This window comes from Melospiza melodia, chromosome 1 (assembly GCF_035770615.1).
Source record: "Melospiza melodia melodia isolate bMelMel2 chromosome 1, bMelMel2.pri, whole genome shotgun sequence".
Classification (NCBI taxonomy): Eukaryota; Metazoa; Chordata; class Aves; order Passeriformes; family Passerellidae; genus Melospiza; species Melospiza melodia.
Window position 1 is genome coordinate 36,990,544 of NC_086194.1, and position 20,985 is coordinate 37,011,528.

The 20,985-nt window shown below is 40.3% G+C and overlaps 1 protein-coding gene and 1 long non-coding RNA gene across 8 annotated transcripts in view; both read right to left on the reverse strand.

Moving 5' to 3' along the window:
- Window positions 1-213: 213 nt before the first annotated feature.
- Window positions 214-6,787, reverse strand: LOC134429580 (uncharacterized). The gene is made up of 3 exons (XR_010030616.1): window positions 6,684-6,787; window positions 6,476-6,508; window positions 214-281 (listed from the first exon to the last, which is right to left on the reverse strand). It is a non-coding gene; the product is annotated as an uncharacterized LOC134429580 (long non-coding RNA).
- Window positions 6,788-18,565: 11,778 nt separating this feature from the next.
- The window catches only part of SATB1 (SATB homeobox 1), a 91,806-nt gene continuing 89,386 nt past the window's right edge, over window positions 18,566-20,985 (reverse strand). For 6 of the 7 annotated variants that reach the window (XM_063154210.1, XM_063154238.1, XM_063154228.1 and 3 more), the window contains one exon: window positions 18,566-20,284. In XM_063154210.1, the coding sequence (XP_063010280.1) occupies window positions 19,802-20,284 (483 nt within the window). In that variant the 3' untranslated portion in view covers window positions 18,566-19,801. The remainder of the gene's footprint in view (window positions 20,285-20,985) is intronic. The other variant, XM_063154254.1, reaches the window with a different exon arrangement.

Here is a 20,985-nt window from a genome sequence, read left to right on the forward strand (position 1 = left end):
GTGGGCTAAAAGAGCTGTACCTGTCCCTCTGCATGACCATGGCTCATGTGGCAGCTAAGGCCAAAATCCTGTCCACTCCAGGGGAGGGGTGTCCCCAGGTACAAGGGTGGATTGTCTCGGCCTTGGATTTGGGCAGGCTGGGCCGGTGGAGAGTCTGAGCTGGAGCTCAGAGCTGGCAGGACAGTGTAGGTATGTCCATGTTTACTGAGTTTTCTTTTCCTTCAGGGAATCTTGGAATGAACTCCTGGAGACCTATGCAAACAGAGGCCTGTGGGTATTAGCTGTGAAGGAAAGAAAACATTCCACAGTACTTTTACATTAAATTTTTCAAGTAGCCCAGTTGTAATGCTCTGTATTCTGAGAGAATATTCATGCAAGGAAAACTGCACATTTAGCATAAAACAGTGATAATTTTTGCTGTTGGTTGGATGTTCTGCTTATCCATACTCACCTACTTTGCCTGTTATATCAAAAGCTGATCGGAGAAATTAACACCTAGGAACTGTAGTGAAAAATACACGGAGAAAAAGGAGGAGTGAATGCTGACATCTCTGGAGTTTCAGTTCCTAAATACAAGACCTCATATTCTGTTTCATTACAGTAAATGGCAACTTGACCAGCAACTTGGGGAATACAGCCATTATGAAAGACAATGTTGAGCATCCATTTTTAAAAATTCATTTTGTGTAGGTTTTATGGTACATTATTTTATCTGGATTTCAAGTGTGTCATCTGTCCTATAAAGGAAACACTTTCTTTGAAATAGATCTACATGGAGAATAAAAATAGGGGGTTTGGCCAACACCAGATATTGTAGCAGTAATTATAATTAAGGTAGGAGAAGCTCTAAAAGGGCAACACAGAAAATCGCCATAATAAATACAGTTATGAAACAACATGGAATTTAGTGCTTAAAAAGGAAACACTTTATAAATTAGGACCGTGGTTTCTAGCACGTAGCACCTTACATAGTGATTGATATCAAAGAAATCTTCATTTGGAGTGAGATGCCTCATCAGGTGTGCTGGAGCACTTGCTACACTTGCACCTTTCTGAAATTGCCTATAACCATGACACTTACTATCCTGCTGTTTACTCACATTTAAGATTAAGAAATTATTCATTGTTTAATACAGCATGTAATGCCTCCCCTAGAAAACACCTCCTCTGTGCAAACATACCATGTATTTATTATGAATGAAACTCATTAATAAGTAGTGCAATCAATATTTGAGCTCCTGCAAATATCAAATGCTGGGGTTGCCTTTTGGCTGCTATTCGTCTTAATGTCAGGATTTGGAGAACAGGTTGTACTTCAGCAGAGGTATCAATTTCCATAAGTCAGAATCAGAAGTCGTGTCACCTGTTTCGCCATTTATCTACTAAATCATTCATCTGTCTCCAACACATGTGAACACCCGCTGCAGTCACTACTAATGGCTGCAGTACTTGCTCACTTTTGCAGTTTTCCCCACCATGCCAAAGGAATGTTTATGCTGGAGTCAGGAAGATCTTTTTTATCTTAGTTCCCATTCAACCACTTTCTACTCAAATATTTTACCTCATTCTTAACCAGACTCTCCTTGCCTTACATACTTTATCACATGGAAGGCACTTCAGTCTAGTCCAACTCCAAAAACCTTAGAAAAAGTTGAAAATGTAAGCAGAACTGATCAAAATTTTCATCATAAACCTCTGTGTATTCTTCTGTTGGCTGTTTTTCTTGCTTTACTTTTCTATTATGAACTCAGTTCACGGGGAGGGGCTTGTACATCCCGACAAATTCAGACCTGATGAAAAGCAGGGCTTTAATGTGAGAGGTGGGTGAAATGAGTGTGACTAAATGACTAAATCTGTAGGAACTGAGAAATGATCCCACTAGCTCAGCTATCTGCAAGGTGTAAGATTTAGCAGAAGTAGAGGAGGACTGCCTTTCGACCAGCTCAAGCCCTCTCTGAGTGTGGCTGGAGGTCTCATAGAGAAGCAGCTCTGGGGGTCCTCAGACTGTACCTGGTGTTTGAGGGTCACTGCAGAGATTTTGGTGCTGGACACATGTCCTGGACTGTAGGACAAGCAGCTCCTCTGTGGGCAGCCCCCTGCCTTCCCCATCCTCTGTCCCTGCCTCACCCTGCAGAGGGACTGGCTCATTGCCCTGCTCTGCCACTGCCCCCTGCAAGAGCCCACTCCAATGGAATTGCCACAAAGACCTCGAGTGCTGCCTCCAAAGGCGTTTGCTGCACTCTTTTTTTCCCCAGTGTAGCCTTTCATGAAGAAATACTCGTCTAAATAAATAAGCTGTACACTTTGCAGAATGTTTCCCAAGTATAGCTCTCTTTATTATGGTCAGGACAAAAATGACTGAATTCATTGCAAAATTAATTCAGCTGTTCTTCTTGCATTTCTCCTGACAGGCCTTTGGATTTTGAGTGATGTCCTTTTGGGACACTAGAAGATTCCTTTTTGTAATATCTTCTTAATTTTTTTAAGCTCAGCTCTCTTTTCTTGAGCATGAAATTACACATAGTCATTCCTTTTTTGTTCTTTACCCTTACACAAATTCTTTTAAAATGCCTATTCTACATGTCTTTTTTCTGAGACAAGAAAACCCACTGCAGCAACCTTATTCTGCATAAAGCAGGGCTGAAGTCATCCTAGTATTTGATAGGGCTGATCTGTTCAGTATATTTATTTTATTCAGTTTCTGAGCAATATATTACCTGACCTATTCACATACAGACATCCAGGCTCAGGCTTCATAGCCTCACTACAAGTAAATATATAATACAGTAAAAACTGAGAATGTAGCAAAATCAAGAGTGTAAGCTGAGTTCATAATGTCTAGCTGAACTCACTGGTTCCATAAAGACAGATATGCCAAACCATCACAGCAATATACATGCAATTTAATTCTGTTACACAGATATTTTGAATTGTCATTGTGATACCTTCTAAATTGAAACTTTACTTTTATTATGGGGCTGTTAAGCAGCAAAATACCTGTGTTTGTATAGCAAATACAGGTACAGATTTCCTGACTCATTTTCTACTGTAGATTTAAAAACCTTCCCTCCTCCTTCCTTTTCAAAATTTTTTCTTTCTTTAGGTATGTAAGAACCACATTTGCACAGCAGTCCAATACAGCCAGTGTAAATCAGTGTCATCCCCAAACAAGCAGAGCTACACTGATTTACACCAGCTGAGGCACCAGCTGAAGATGGTCGTAAATTTTGTGGTGGTTTTTGACTTCGGACTTCCTCCTTTTTCAAGGATATGTGTGATGAGTGCTACTCCTTTTCAGAAGCTGTGTGGGTTTGTGTTATGTGCTACTCCTAAAGGTGTTTTTAACTGTCCTTGATTGTTCTTCTACTAAGTCAGCAGTTAAGCATAGCTCTGAAGAGACAGTTTTCTTACTGTGACTCTGGTTTTCCGTGCTCCCCTTTTTCTGACTATTGACATCCTTAATGCATGACATTTTAATCGAATGAACACTACTTCAAGCGTTACATAACTGAACTTTAATTTTAAGGAACAATATTCTCCTCTCCAAAACATCACTGAAAGCTTACAGGAAAAAAAAGAGAACAGTTATCTGCTGAACTGTATCAGCGTCCTCTGATATAGCCATCTTTAAAGCACTCCTTTGGGTAATAGTACTAATTAAATCCTGCAATGCTTATTCAGTCTTCTGTCCATAAAAACTCCCACTGATGGGATCTGAGAGTCCTCTGAAAAGCAGGGCTAACTTTATTTACGTGTATAGATATGGATTCAAATACCTAACATTGCACAGTCTGTTGGAAAATGTTGGCCTCCATGCTCAAGGAACACAGGATAAGAGACTTTAGAGATGGAATGGCAATTAGAGTTTTTCTCAGCCTCCCACCAATATAAAGATGCACAGAAAGCTACAGTGTATTTCTTTCCTTCAAGGAAAAAAAAAAGGAATCATTGAAAAGATTGAAAAGAAAGTCAATACACTGGTTACACTGAGTTTATGGGACATGAGTTCAAGGTAATGCACAATTATAAAAACTATTTGAACTATTAGTACATACTCATTTGTTACAAAACATTTGTAACTGTTCTGTGAGAAAAGCTTTACACAAAGCCATCAATTCCAAAGAGTGCTTTGTTAAGAAAATGTTTTGATGAAAAAAAAACACATAAAAAATTAACTACACAGTAATGTGAGCTGGTCCTATAATTCCTTAAAATTTTGTCATGGTTGAATGGCACATGACATAATGATGACTTCTCCACTAGATGAGTTGGATGTCAGATATTCTGTGTAGATTTCTGAGGTGTAAGCAGTAGAGATCTTTTCCTCCCTGAATTAGATCTTATTGGGAAGGGTTTTGTGATCCACCTGGATCTTTCCAGGTTTTGGGGGTGAGTCCTATATTCTACATTGCTATCCACATGCCAGGCCATTGTGAATGTAAACATCTCTGAAATGTCTTGGCAATTACACTTGCCCTTGCCAGACCTAAGCACATCTGGTTTTTAAAAGTCTAATGGAAAATCAGTGGTACTGTCTCCTAAGACAGATTTTCAAAGCTGCCTGTTTACATTTTGATGATTTGGGTTTCTAAGTCCTGAATGTTAAGCATCTAAATCCCTTTGGCTTTGCAAAGCCAAGAGGACTGAAGAGAAATGGGGATGGTGTCTGTATAGCACTTGGAAGAATATCAGGTAGTTTATTTTTGCCTGTTCATCCAGCTGCTCAGCCATTTCCCATCCTAATAAGTCTAAGTAGGCAACCTTCTGTTTCCCTAAGGAGTCTAGATTGCCTGTAGCTACGTGGATTGGTCTCTAATAGATAAAATATCTTCTATGCACAGGAGGTCAGGCTGGTTCATTGACATTTGCTCGGGAAGGGGAATTTTCCACCTCTGTCCATCTCCTCAGCTGTTTTGCAAATCATTTCTTTCCCTTCTGCAAAGGCTGTGGGTCCCCTGTGCCAGACCTCAGACCCCCACCACTCACAGCGGTGTCCCTCCTCTCCGTGGGTGTGTGGACACTGTCCTGCTCTGGGATGCAGGAACTCTGCACTTGGGCATGGGATTGGGGTCATGCAGCTCAGGCATTGCCCTGGAAAGCTGCTTGGCATGCAGTGTGCCTGCTCTGCTTGGCAGCCTGGTGTTTTGTGGTTAATCAGCACGTGCTGGAGCACAGGCAGCACAGTTTAGAGTGGAATTGACCCCCAAATGTCCCTTTCTGGAAAAAAGCAAGGGTCAGATTTAAGTAAATCTCACGACTGAGGCAGCTCTCTTCAGTCTTCCTCCTGCCTCTAGGTGGCCCCTAGCATGGCAAAGGCCAGCTTCACAAAAGGAAGGGTAAGACCAGGTGGGGATGCCCCTGTCATGCAGCCCCTATGGCCATGTCACCCCTGGGCACAGCTCCTCTGGGATAGCCAGGCTGCCAAGGCCTCAGGATCAACCACACTCACCCCTTGGCTTGCCACAGCTCCTCCTGTGGGGACAGACAGTGATCATCTGATGTCAGCTATATCAGTTTGATGCTAATATTTCCAGGAATTGATGCTTTTACAAATCAGTCATGAAGTACAATTTTAAACTGATTTTAACAACCAGAGCACACTGCCATGAGGAAATGACAGCAAGTTTTTTGACATCAATATTTAAATGAATAGGAAAGAGAAAGAGACTGTACCTGCTGCTGAGTATTGTGTTTTAAAGAAAATGAGAGGTATTTTGCATTTTCTCTTTTCTATTTTTTCTTTCCTTAGAGGTAGAAGATCAATTTTTCTGGCTGGACACAACACAGGAGAGAAACTCTCAGGCCTGTAATTCCCTTGAACAGGCAGTGAGCTTGCAAAGCAATTATGGGCTTCTGTGGATTAGGAAAAATAACCTCGCTGAACTACAGTGTTGTTACATACAGATCCAAAGTATATCCTACAGCAATTTCTGCTGTGCTTTGGTCTAGCTTGAACCTGTTAAAGTCTAACTCAATATATGACTTTCTCTTCAGCTTAGCAACAAGTAGACATATTCACAAAATTTCCAAACAATTAAAGCACTTCTTGCTCTTCCTCACTCCTAAGGTGATGTTTTTTCCTGAAAGGGTGGTCCAAGGAGGTGCTGTTTTAATACGATGTTATGTTCTGCTGAGCACACAGAAGGAGCTGGACTTGTGTGTCTGGGAATGATGGGAGACCAGCCATAGCAAAGCAAGAGTATGTGAAAGAATTCCTTTTCCTGGTGAGATTTTGAAGGAATTTCAGGATAACAAAAACCTGTCTGTATTTCTGGGAAGATGCCTTGATTGCATGTGATTGACTAAAAGTCTGCTTGGATCTTGGTGATAGGTGGGTTCCCAGATGTCATATCCTTTACCTGAGCATCTATTATGACATTGCTTTTGTTCCCTGACACAAAAATAGATGTATTATTATCCTCTGTCAGGCTTTTGGAGAATCTCAGTGGTAGAAGTAAGAGAAAGGATGACTTACTGTGTTTCAGTAGTCTTCATGGGCTCCTGGCCTCTAGAGAGTAAGAAAAAGGAAACAGAAGCGTTAAAGAAAGTAGAAATAGGGAACAACAGAGTTCTCCTTTGTGAGCAGCTTTTTTCCCAGGATGAGTCTCCAGCTGGGGCTGCTGAGGTGTGTGGGAATCCTGCTGCCACACCAGGGTGCTTCATCTGAGCCCTTATCCACTTACCATCATTAAAGAAACCACAATCTTTTAAATGAGACACGACTTTGCCATTACTTTCTGGTTATGTTCCAAATGAGCAATCATATTTCACACAGGTTGCACACTCTTCAGGGAGAGTTTCTGATCTATACTTAGGATACTCACTATTAATAATGGGGACCTTTGCTGCGATAGGTGACAGCTCATTAACATTCTTCCCAGGACCTTCTATGCTTAGATGTTATGTAGATAATGCTGTCTTCTGGTACAAGTGCTCAGAAATAAAACTCTACCATAATCGGCAAATTAGCTGCAGAATAATAAGCTTCATTACAGCTAGCCAGCCACTCCAGCCTTCTGCTTTTATCAATGAATTAAAAGCTCTTCATCTGCAGTTATTACTGTAACATGACACGGCAGCAATGCTGAACACTGAGAAGGCGATTTTGCTGTGATAAGCATGGTCCCCCACAGACTGTGGTTCTGTAGCTTGCTTCCCTAGCCATGGGTTTGTTCTCCATAATCAAAGATTTCATTTAAAAATAAGAGTGCATTACATCCAGCGTGCCTGTAAAGGCAGCTTTTAAAATAGTCCTCCAGTGTAGGACAGCGTCAGGATGTCAGTCTGAGTCTGCAGGCAGACAGGAAATTATTAAGCCTAATTCAGTCGCTGCAATTCTCCATGTATTTTGTGCAGGGAACGATAGCAAAGTGCTCAAGTCTCTGCACAAAGAGTAACCATAGTGGTTAATGTTTAGAAAATGTCTAAATTTTCTCTGAACTTCTGGATTTCCCAGTTGCTCTTCATGGAATGTGGGGTCTTCACTCTTGCTGGTGTTGTTTTTGGAGTTATTTGTATTTGTTCTAGGAAAGGATTGTAAGTTTCAATCCTTCTCCTTTCTGAGATTTACAGATTTTCATGTCAAAACTTTCTGGGATAAGTTTGCCATGGTGTTTGCTAGAATCATACATCTTGAAAAAGTTTTTTTTTAAAAATAATTTAAAAATAGCTGTCAGCTCAAATTTTGATTAGGAATCCCTTTTGATTTCAGTATAAGAAGACTTACATCTGCCAGGTACCTAACTACAACTTTGCTAATTTTGAAAGGAATCTTCTTCTTCCCCAGCTTTTGCAATAGCCAAAACCTGTCTTTTCTGGGTGGGAAGTCCTTTGAATGGTGGTCACCAGACACAAAGACATGCGGGAGTACTGGCAGAGTAGAAGTCTTGCGTGCTTGATATCAAGCCTGAGAAACCCTATTTGAAGCAAAAACTCTGCAGAAATTTCTACTACATTTGTCCTATTTTTTCCTGCATTTTTCCTGCTAATGCAATGGAAGGAATAAGACATTCCAGCTCTTAAGGCTGGAAACTGCTGTGAGGAATGGTAAGAGAAGGTAAGCCTAGAAGAAGACAGGAGAGATGTTATGTAAAGGCTGGAATACAGTCACCCTCTTCCCACTGAAATATTTTGTACGTGTAAAAAAAAAATAAATTGCTAAGCAGTGTAACAATACATTAAGGAAGTGGGCATGCAACATCTTTTTCTGAGGAGTAATTTCACTTAAAAACCTCATTCTCCCATACTATCTCCAATAAATCTAACAGCAATTTTTTTTTCTGTTAATTTTCTCCCCCTTTTCCCTTAAACCCTTCTGAAAGTGTTTTTGCATGGTACAGTATCTGGGACACTGGAAGCAGCCTGTATTGGATGAGTACAACTTAGTACTCCCTGCTGGCACAAATCAAGGGTTAACACAAAGGTGCAAATGAATGTAGATGCTCTTTAGGCTGTGTTGCAGTTCCAGTTTCAGAAAAGTTATGTGTACTTAAACATCATGAATTTAAAACTGTGAAAAAGCCATCCCTCCAATATCTAGAAAGTCCTCCTTCCTTTTGGGGAGTTTCTAGCCCTTAAGCTTCTTTCTGCAAGGATAATCATATGCATTGAGTACACCCTATGGAGTCAAGAACTTGGAATATTTTTACAAAGACCCTAAATCTTTTTTAAAATTAAAAACCTAGAAAAAAATCTCAGCCCATGTATATCAGTGGCTTTTGAATACTTTAGACATGACCACACAGTTCACTATCTGGAAAATAATTGCTGCTTTTTATTTTTTTTAAACTGAGAGTTGTATTTCTAAAAGAATGCTTTTGCTGAATTTTATTTTGTCTGTGTGAGAAAAACATCATCTTCAATGAAAATCTTCAGGTGCCATGCAAGAATGTTCAGAGAAAATAATTTTTTTGAGTTAGTATGACTTTCTGTGCATGAATTTTGAAATACTAGTACAAAATCAAATACGATTTTAAATTTCTCTCATACTTGCCATGAGAAAACAGATTTTTCTAATAAAGCAATCATTTTTCCACTGGCTTTGTATTTGGGGTTTTTTTTGTTTTCTTTTCAGAAGAAAACATATGGGGTTTTGTCGTGGTTTGTTTCGTTTTAATCAGATTTAATAATGATTAATACTTGACATGACTTTTACTGGGTCTTTATTGGCACGTGCCACAGTTAGCAGATATATTAGGCATTGGCTCCAGAAATAACCAATCCAATCCAGGTAACATTAGCCTTTGCAGGTGCTGATGGAAGACCGGACAGGAAACGCTTTGCTCCTCAGACAGCTCGGCTGCTCATTGCCAAGGAGCTGCTGCAGAGGGGGCCTGGCACTGCCAAGTAGCCAAACTTCTCCTCGGCTGAATCAGAAACGCTGCAGAAATGCCAGCATTTGTGGGCTCCCAGGTTTTTGGTGATCTTCCTGGTCACCGATACCCCTGCTGGGTGAGAGCCAGCTGTTTTCATGTGGGCCAGGTCAATGGTTTTCCAAGAGCTGGTCCATCCAAGAGGCAGGTGATGTGTACTGAATTAACTCCTTCGAGGAATTTTTATTCAACTCCATAGGAGCTGAGTGCTGGTTTGATTTCTGCTGCATGTTTGTCTCTGTGTAAAGATGAGGCAGGACTATTTCTGCGCCAGGGAGAGGCCCATCATTGCAGGAGACAAGAGAACAAACATTCTCACAGTATAATCAATCTTATAGACCAGATGGATACAGTAATTAGAGCAAAAACAATTTTGCCAAGAATATTAACATTTCAACAGTTTATCAGAAAGGGGGTGTTGACACCGGTCAATAATTTTCTGATTATTGCAAAAACATCTTAAGTTGTTGACTATTTTGTGCAAAATAGGACAGACTAATTTTGGCCTCCTGACCTTGTTTACAGCGATGGGAGGTAGCATTGCCACCAAAATCTTTTTTTAAAACAAACAAACAAATAAACATGTGTTTTCCCATGGTTTGAAGGTATTGTAGGCCATAAAGATGTATAGGGTTTCCAAAGACCATATTTATTTATATTTTACTCTGTCTCATGATACTTGGGTGCATGTTGCAAAAAATTAAACAACTGTTGTCAACAGTTAGCACAAGTCAAGCCTACCCATTCCTCCCCCTCTTCCCATACGCGGATGAGATAAACATCATGTGTATGGACCCAAAAGAAAGAACAATAATAAAAAAGAACTTAGAAGAATCCAAGTCCATCGAACTTTAAAACACTTCCTTCACTGGGGAAGAAATAGCTTTTATTTGTTTCTTTTTTTCTGTCTGAGTATAAAACTAGCAAGTCTGTGGAAGACATGAGAGGAAATACTGGAATAACATTAGTATAGATGAGGGATAAGACATTTTACTGATATTAGTGTGTATTTCTGTTTTCTGTCTTTTATTTCTTTTTTTTTTTTCTGTCCTTTTTTTATTGTTTCTCCTACTTTTTCACTATCAAGGAAATCCTTCCCTCTCACATGTTTTCTGCCCTGTGCTGTTCCTCACATGCTGTTCTCTTGGGGCATTTTCAGTGGTGGGCCATGGACACCCTGCTACACAGACGCAGAAAAACTCACTGCTCTGTGCTGAACCTGCCTCTCATCTGCCTGCTGGAAGGGACATCTCTTGTGGGGCATCAAGGTGCCTTGATGTTACAGCTGATTACACAGCTGGATAGAACATCACAAAAAAGTCAGCACAAATCCTCAGAAACAATTTCCTGACCCTACAGCCAGCCCTGTAACTCACTTTGAGGTACTGTGAAAGGACTGGGTATGTGGATATGAATTCATTTTGTCTCTTGCTTTCCCTTAATAAATCACATGAACCAGGCTCTGGAAGAACCCAGGAAGAAGAAATCAGCAGAAGGAGGGAATTTCCTTGATATCAGGAATGCCCTCCTGCCTACCCTGCCAGACGCCAGTGCTGAAGGAGTGGATAAAAGACCACATGTCCAGGCAGAAAGCTGCAGTTATAGCTGCTTGACTTGCATGTGGCACATAACTTCTTACTATCAGCAGTAACACTTTGCAGCTATAGCTTTATATCCCTCAGCTCTGGCAGTACAGATGGTTTGATACTGATGACCAGTGCTTACAGCAAAACCAAGGAGATGTGGGGTAGTATGGCCTTAAATTAACCATTTTTATCCCCAGTCTCAGTGCTCTGTGACTATAAGGACAGGAAAAGCTTTCCTGTTTTGTCTTGTGCCTCTCACTAATTTTCTGGCTGGGTACAAGGTAGAAAGAAATACCCCAGGTACCCTGATCTGCATCATGACCATGGCATTTCACCTCCTTTGTTACAGCAACAGTGAATGAAGCTTTTATACTATGATGCCTAGAAAACAAGGTAGTTTTCCCCTTGCCCCAGCAAAATAGCCAGAGACCATCAGGAGAGCAGCTCAGCAGCTGCAGTAGAAAAGGGGCAGCTGCTACTCAGAGCTCTTGCAGCTGCTCCGTGTTAGACCCTGTGGGTTAAAAGTCTGGACTTGAAAGTCCTTGTGAAAATAATTGTCCCATCTACTGGCTGGCTGGCAGAGTTTGTGATCAACAGCTGACATATTGATTAAAGAGGAGAGACAACGGGTAAGCAGATAAACTTTTATTTCCAAAAATAATAGCAAGTGAAATTGAAGCTAAATCACTGGAAATATGCCCCTTTGAATCTTTAAAGGTCAGGAGTGTGGCTCAAAGATCAAGTAATCAAGGAAGTGGGAGGGTAATAAATGCCCTTAAGGGCCTGAAACAGCCTGAGTTTTGGCCTTCAAGGTTTGTGCAAAGCATCTCCCAAAAGGAGGTGGAAAGGAGGAGGGCAATGTGAAGCCAAGCCCTAGGGCAGGCGGTGGCAGATGCTGCACGCTGGAGCAGTGCTCCGTGGGACACGATGCCAGCCCAAGGGTCTGCCTGCACAGAAATGATACATTGGATTAGGCATTTCACTCTGGCTTCAGGAATGAGCTGCATCAAACGTGAAATGCAATCACATTGCTTTGATCTGCCTTCACACTGTGCTCTTTCTGTCCAACAGCGTTTGCAAGCGGTGTCAGGCTCATGGGCTGCGTGGTGCCCTGGGGAAGCACCCCCAGCAGTGGCCATCCCAGACTGTGTTCCAGAAAACCCAGTGAGAACTGGAGGAGGAGACCTGGAATCAAACCAGTACATTCCTGTGATTCTTCTCCTGGCCATCCTGTAGCGCATCCTTATATCACCATCATATTTTCTGAAAAATCCCTTCACCAGGATTTCTTCTCCTGGGAAACTGAGAAGCCTCAGAGAAAAATGAAAACAATAATTATCTGAGCCACTTCTCCTGTGTTTTGCTGCTTTTGAATGTGGTTTGGACATTGTTTACTGGTCATTTGATTGGTTTCATGTGAATTGTTTTGACCTAATGACCAGTCATGGTCCAGCTGTGTTGAGACTCTAGAGAGTCACGAGATTTTCACTAGTATCTTGATGAGCCTTCTGTGAGTATCCTTTCTCTATTCTTTAGTATAGTTTTAGTATGGCATAATAATATAATATAATATAATATAATATAATATAATATAATATAATATAATATAATATAATATAATATAATATAATATAATATAATATAATATAATATAATATAATATATAATGATAAATCTGACTCCATGTTCTTAGCCTTCTAAGAACATGGAGTCAGATTCATCATTTCCTCCACACGACAGGGGACCCTGAAAATTCCACATCCTTAAAAAGCTTGGGAGTCATGGCCTATCAGGCCTATGTAAATACATAAATTTTTGGTTTTTTTTTTTTTAATCCTGTATGAACCTTTCCGCAGGGCTTTTGAGGAAGAGAAAGGAACAGGTCAGCTAAGCCTGAATAGAAGTGGGTTGTGCAGAGCGAAGACTGAAAGAATGGTGGTAAAAAGTGATAAAAAATGGCCCAGTTTTGTAGGCAAATGGGGTCAAAGGACTCCTGCTTTACTCCTGCTGCAGCTGGAACACAGTTGTGAACAGCAATTCTATTGGTACCATGGCAATGACCAAAATTATTTGGGTATAAATTTTCATTGCTGGCATGCGTGGGAGGGAATGTTTTGTAAATATGAGGCAACCTACTCCTCAATGAAATTATTCAAATCAGTTTTTAAAAAATCTGGTTATGAAGAATATAGGGAATAAAGTACACAAACTGCAGCTAGCATACCTGACCAAGAAGATAGGAAATTTCAGCCCACTCCAATTTGTCACACTTGTGGTTATGGAGGACTCAAAGCAACTGGCTGCATGCTCAACACTGTCCATATGGATGCCATCACTGGGTTGCCAGCTGTCCAGTAAAAGAGTGGAAAACAGTCCCTGGCCTCTCCAAAAGAAGGTCAGATCAACCCTTTGTTTTCACAATTTCTTTGCATTTTTTAAAAGCCATTTGCACTTTTTTGGTATGAAGGGGCATGTATAGCAGTGAGTCCGGCAGTTGGACGTGCAGAAAAATGCTCCCTTTTACTGATTTTTAATCCTGCTAGTTGATGATTTCAAACATCCCCTCTAGCTATGTTACAAGAAATTTCGAATTTTCTTTCTGCATTCACCTTCCATGCATCACTTATGGTTGTGCAGCAAGCTGGGCTGCCTTTTTACAAGCCTCTTCAATTCAATCTTTCCTCTGAAACAACTCAGTGCTCAATCTTTCCCCATTTTCACAGGACATCCAGTATGTGAACCACAAAGTGGTCCTCACTTATTTTTTCTTTTGGCTAACTTGGATTTCCTTTAATTTAAACTAGTCTTATAGTTCTCCAGCCATCTCTAGGCATGATTGCACCCAATAAGATTTTATCTAGATATTTCTTCTCACTCCCTTTTCATAATTTTCTCTCTCCTTTACTCTTCTTCCAGCTGATATTAAATCCTTATTAGGCTGGGGATATAGCATTTTTTCTACTAAGGCAAGCCAACAACAACACCTCAACTTATTTAACCATGCAAGCTGCTATGCTGATAATGATAAAGAATCACTTCTCTTTCCCTTGTGAAAAGACAGCCCAGTTTACCTTTCCCTGCCCTGGTTTGCTGTAAGGTAAGTTTTTTTAAAATTGCTTTTCCCAGGTGAAAATGTTGACTGCAGGTAAAACGCCATGGTTGATGATGGGAGAGTGAAGATGAGTGAAGCTGTTTTTGGGCATGCCACATTCAGGGGAACCCTCGGAGATGGGGCACACATGAAGGACAAATAACTGAGGCAATGCTGCTCATTTTCAGGACAGGGTCCTGCTTTAGTGTAGATGTGGAATGGTAACAAGGTTTGTACTGCAAAGAATGTTTAGTTTGTAATGCAAATAACAAAACAGGGTGCCCTTTGTTTCAAATTCTGTTCTAGCAGAAGATCTGCAAATATAGTAGGATTTTACATGAACTGATGTTTTGAGACAACTACAGCAGTAAGAAATCTCTCTCTGAAACCTCTTGGGGCATTTTACTTGCTCTAAATTTCTGACCTGTGTGTGCTTTATACATCTCTGTACCCACAAAAGTAATGTTTTTTTCTATTTTCTTGCACTGTGATGAACATCTGAGCTATACAACACATTTGCTGTGGCACATCTTGTCTGAGGAGAAGGAGCACTGTAAGAGACAGCTCCAAAAAGTAGGTTTGAGGCTGCAAGCACACTGCTTGTGTTTGGATGTGATCCTGGAAGAAAATGAGAGGGTTTACAGCCTAGATGTTACTTTAGCACGTTTCTAGGTAAGCAAGTAACCTAGAAAGAGAGTCCCAGCTGCAACTGCCATGCTAACATGTCAGCAGCTGGCAAAAAAGAATCCTGCATATCTTGCGCACAGGGATGGTACCAGAGGACAAATTAGGGGACCTCTTAGCCATGGACAGCTGAGAAGATTTTTTATTAAACTAGATATTGCCTGACAGAGTAAGTCCCTCAGTTGGAGAAAATTGTGCATTTTCCATGGAGTCTTGATAGCACTCTGTAGTATTTTGAGTTTTGCCACAGCATGCCTTGCAAAAAAGCTCGATCGCCCATGCAGGGGTAGCTATTGTGACCTGATTCTTTCATCTTTCTCTGGCATCTTCCTTCTTTCTCCCCTGTGGAATGCACACCTCCTTGCCCCCTCTGCTCCAGAAGTAACCTGTCTCCTGGCAGTTTGCTCCGGGTGTCACTGTCTTCCCAATGCCAGTGGCTTTTTCAAGCAGCTCTGCAGGGCTCACGGCATGAATGGTGACGACAAAGGGTAGGTGACATCAGACACATGCAGTCCTTGCTGCCTCATATTAAACTGTGGCACATATACCTGAGTAATGGCCTATAACCAGGAGAGATGACATTTGGCCAAGATGACCTGGAGCAGGAAGAGTGCCTGGGTCAGGCCAAAATGAAACAATGCAGCTTGAGATAGTGGGAGGGCTGCCAGGAGCAGAGCGGCAGGAAGGCTCCCGTATGAACCTGAAAGCAAACAAACTCACTGCCAAGTAGCACTACTCCTGCTCCAAGGAGGATCACTTATTGCAGTTTGAATTATTAGCTCATTTGTTGTAGTAAAAGAGTGTGTGGACACAAGGCACTGTGAGGAGACCAACCTAAATTACCTCTGTGTGCAAAAAAAGGCCTGGGAGTATATTTATATCCCTGCTTTGCTGTGGGACTGTTATTCAAAGCACAATATAAATCATTATGTAAAAATCAAAATACCTTTGGTCTCCGCAATGTACCTGACTTCAAAGCACAAGTTCAATAAGTTAAGCAGAATTGGTAATACTTGATGTTCTAGTAGAGCCTCCATAATATCTCATTTATACTGCTCTTAATATATGGAGCATTTGCTTTGGCAAATGAACTTAGTAATATTTGGTGCTTTCCCAGCACACAGTCAAAGCACTGACTTTGTAAATCATTGCAACAAAACACCAGTTTGGAGGAACTTTTTGCTTTCTCCATTTGCTGAACCTTCCCAACTAAAAGAAACAAGTGAGTGTAATAATTTATACATGGACAGTTTTTCCTGGGTCATCTTACCAATTTAGGTAGTTATACAAAACACAAATCTAAACCCCTGCATTGTAGGTAGTGAGTATTTATAATTATAAGCAACTTATGGATGTGACTGGGGCTTGAGACTATCCCCAGGCCATGGACCTCTTGGAATCTGGGGCCTATTTGGGTTTCTTTCAGTGTGGAAAATCACACACTGGGGATTCTAGAATATACACGTAAATCTTGTCAGTTAAATACAGAATAATGGGAATCATCAGAGAGTAAAAATACTCCACTTCTTATGGTAAACACCCTAACATAAAACATGGTAAATACTTAACTTCAGTTTTATAGCAAAAACTAAGTCCTGCCATCCCCTCCCAGTACTCAGTTCACTCTTTTTTAGGCATTTGGCTTTCTTTGCAGCTTAAAATCTATTCCTAGTAATATTCCTTCCCCGTTCTTCCCTAAGTATACATGTAGTATATAATACTACATATTATATATATATGTATATATGAGTATATAATAGTCATTTCATACATTTAGAGAAGTCCTAATCAGTGAGTTTTACTGACAACTTCCCAACTAATAGTGGTTTTATGTCTCAATTTTTGTGCTTCATTACAGAATTCCAGTCTGATATCTTAATCTTTGCTGAAGTGGAAAAGTGTGTTCATTTGGGGTCTTTTTTTGTTTGGTTTTAGGGTTTTTTTTTTTTGATATGTTTACACCAGATGGTAAGAAAAAAGAACTTAAGGAACAGAAAAGGACATAAGGTAATGTTCTAGGCAGACTAACTGGTCCATGAGTCAAGGTGGCATATGCTTGCTGTAGCTGAATTCCAATCTTGCATTCACAGAAAGCTGGAATCCTTAATGCCCATCTCACCTTTGAAAACACTGCCAAAGATTTAACAAAAATGCTTTTGGTCACATAGGCCAAGTTAAAAGACTGTACTTGCAGCCCACCCACTGGGACACAAAAAGGCAATGATTTGAACTCCTGTGCAGGTAATGTGTGACTACAGAGGCTGAACCATTTGGAAGATAACCTCAGATACAGTAGGAGAAAGAACAACGAAGATAATGGAAAAGAAACAGCTATAATAACCATCTGCAAGCATGCATGGCCTCTACTTCACCACCCATAAAACTTAAAATGATAAAAGAAAAGGAAATTGCTTGCAAAACAGCAAAGACTAAACATCTCTTCTTACACTTTTGTAGGGTTGCCCTCTTTCAGGTATTTGGAGTGCTGTGTGTACTGGCGTTTAGTGTGGAAAGAAGTACATTCAAGTCTTTCCTTCACTCCCCCTTCTGCCTTGTATCTGCACACATTGTTAGGGACAGAGTGTACCCAAGGGTGCCAGCAGCATTGTCCTGCCCACCAAATCAGCTTGCAGTGCCTGAGCCATGTACCCTGCCCCTCAGCTGTGTACAGGGGTCAGTCCTAGCTCCATCTGCATGACTGTGCACAGCAACAATGCCATTGAAATAAGGGAAGAAATCCAATCATGATCACAGTCACTTCCCCAGACTAGGCTTATTTTTGCCTTTTAGTGACCAGCATAGCTTTGGGCTATCGATAGTTTTATAGCTACTACAAGTCCCTTAAGCGAGAGCATAGTTTTACTGCCTTTTTATTGGAATGCAATGCCAAATTACATAGATGTGTCCCTCCTAAGGCTTATTTCCCTTCCAGAGTGGTACTAAGGCTTTTTCTTTCAACTGGACTGGATCCCAAACCCAAAGCATGGTGTAGCCCCAGACAGTCCTGGAAGAAGCCAAGAGGTGCCACAGCTGAGAGCTGCTCAATGGACCCACAAAGGACATTGAGACCAAGAACAGCCTGCAGCAGTTTTAAATTTCCCTATGAACTTAATAGAACTAAACAAAGACTTTTGCTAAGAGCCAATAGTCCCTTTGAAATTCACGTTGAGTTTTTTAAACTTTTAGTCATTTCAGGAAGACTGAGCTGAATCCCCATCCCGAGTCCCACTGCATGTAAGTTATTTCTCTCCTAGGAGAACAGTGTGTGCTCCATAACTTGTAGCTGCAGACTGATCTCTAGCCTAGACATGAGCCTTGCATAAATTCAGAGGTCACCAATTGTTATGGCTTTATCAAGAACCTTATTAGTGATCATTAAAAATAATCTTGCTTAGAAGGGGACTGCTATGGGCAAAGCCCATCTTTCCTATTTATTTTATGACTATTAATGTTTTTTTTAATGTTTATACATTAGTGCAAGGAACAGTGTTAGCATAATTCTAGTGTAAAATAAAACCAGCTGTATCCATTATAAGTGCATTACTGCCAGGAACTGTAAATATGTTTATGCCTGATAGCCTTCTGACTCAATAATATCCTGCTATCTCTGTTGGGCAGGCAAGTTTTTAAACCAAGAAAAGACAGGTTATGATTTTCATAACCAAACTGTGTTTCTTTTTGAAGTATGTTATCTAAATTCAAATTTTAAGAAGGTCATTAAAAAAATCTGCCTGTGATTTTAAAGGAGAACAAAGTGATGGCAAGAAGGTATGATGTGCACTAAGAACAAGTTATTCCTCCCAGATATACACATACACAGACAAACCCTGCCATATCATACCATACAAACAATTTTAATTGTGTAGTTACAGTCAATAACCACTCCTAGTCAGAACATTTCTGCATAAAGAAAATTGTGATACACTTATAAAAACAGCCAGCTGTAACAAAATAACTGGTGTTTTCATAGCAATAAACTCATAAAAAAGAAATACACCTTTATACAGAAAATTTATACAGCTGTAGCTTTAAAATTGATTGTAAACCAAAGGAAGACACATTGCAAACATCAATTATTTTCACATTAATTGCATAAGTTTCTAAGGTGATCTATTAGTTTTATTTACCTAAGCTTATTTGCATGATAGTAAAAATTGCATACAACAATAAGAGTGAAGCTTATAGTATGAATTGCTTGGATAACATAGAGCACTTTTTATAGGCAACTGTGTAAAGCACATTTTCTCTATTTAAAACTTTTAAGACACTTTGTTTTACTGCCCATCAAAATACATTTATAAATAGAAAAAAAAAATCAGTATGGTAACAAGAGAAGCAATATTACATTTAACGGAAACTTCCAAAAAAATTAATTACAACATGATGCTGCAGGATCTACAAATAAATAATGAGGACTAAATCGTGTTTCACATTTTCTTTTTCATTTTCTCTAAAACCATGTAACAATGAGAATGGAAAAAAAAATACAGTGACCTTTATTTCCAAAAGAAAACAAATCTGAATTACGGCAGTGCCATATAATACAAGGCATTTGTTGGCATATGTTATCTTTAAACTGCATTCCACAGTCTATAGTTCTTTTGTAACATACAATAGAACAAGAGTAACAAACTCTTTTTATTTTATTTTTTTAAATAAATGTGATTTTTCAAAGATCAAGTGTGGAGTGCTACAGTAATAATTAAAAAACAAGAACAAAACAGAAACAAAAAAACAGTAAATCACAAAAGTTGTAATGCTTGTCTGAAGGCTCCAGAATCAAAATCACTGGTATCATGCTTATTGGGTACACTCACAGTGTATCCAGTGAACACAAATTAATATCAAACAATCCTCAACGCTTCATCTGTTGCTGCGAAGCAGTTTGTAAAATAGAGTAAAACATCTAGTGCAGTCTGCATTATCCTTTTTTTCAACTTTTGTGCAAGTTTTGGAAGATTCATTGGCCAAACAATGAATAATAAGGGTTTTTGACACAACGCAAGATGGAATTTTCATTTCATTAGTAAATACCAGCGGCACTGTTGAAAGAAAATAATACTTTTAGATCAGTCTTTCAATTCAGCATTAATCTCTGTGTTCCCTTCTACTGATAACTCTTCTTCTAGTTTAACTGAAAAAAGCGTGTTTGCATTTTTGTCTTGGATGCTGTCTTCTAAATCCTTGAGCAGCTCTTCTTCCTTGTATTCTGCAACATCCACCTCCAAACCAGAATTGTCCTTCAGCTTCCCATGGTGCTTGAGATAATATCGCTGGTTCTGAAAGAACTTGATAATGGTGTACTTGGGCAGGTCAAGCTGAGCGGAGAGAGTCTGGATTGCTTCTTCATCTGGATACAGGCCTACATCTTGTATGAAACTCTGTAGGATCCCTAGGGCCTCCACAGAAATCTTTGTTCGCGGTCGGGGTTTCTGACGATTTTCATCCTCAGATTCAGCTGGTGATGCTACTGTCGGTTGCCTTGGGGGTAGTCTGGGACCTGGCTGTTGTTGCTGTTGCTGCTGCTGTTGTTGCTGTTGCTGCTGCTGCTGCTGCAAGACAAAGAACAGCATTTTTTGTACATGTATTCTTGCTCCTATTTTGTTCCAGAGAAAATCCTGAGGAGGGAGCGGGGGGAAGAAATTGCAGAGCTACAAACAAAGGCTTAGTAAGTTTAAAAAAAAGGAAGGGAAAAAAAGAAAGAAGAAAAAGAACACCGTAGCTTTGCCAGACCGAAAGCACTGATGATACAACATCGGTGCGGTTTAGCTGACAAATTTTAATGAACATGCTCCATGAGTCAAGTGCAGACAAGACAAAATGCTAAATGACATAGTACAGGATTAACTTGACCAGCTTAGCCAGAACTGTAGCAAGGGCAAAGTGAGAAAAGTGCCAGATGAGGGCAAACGTGCCGGAGCTCTGCCAGCAACGGCAGCTGCTGCCCAAAAACAAGGGCTGCAACTCTCTAGCAATAGCTAGACAAACGGGCTGGGGAGTCAGGGGGAAGGAGAGCATTTTATCTCTTTGAGTACAGAAATATCTCACTGCTGATCTGACCTCAGCATGCACTGAAGTCTCGTCAAACTTGCAAACATTACAACAGAATATGCTGGCTGGAAGTGCCTAACGTGGCGCTGACAAACCCAGCCTCGGCAAGGACAAAGGGATCTGGAGGTAGGAAATCTGTGTTTCCCCTTCTAGATCTGACCTCTCCTGCCTGCAGTCTCTGAGCTGGCCTGCACTGCCTGTA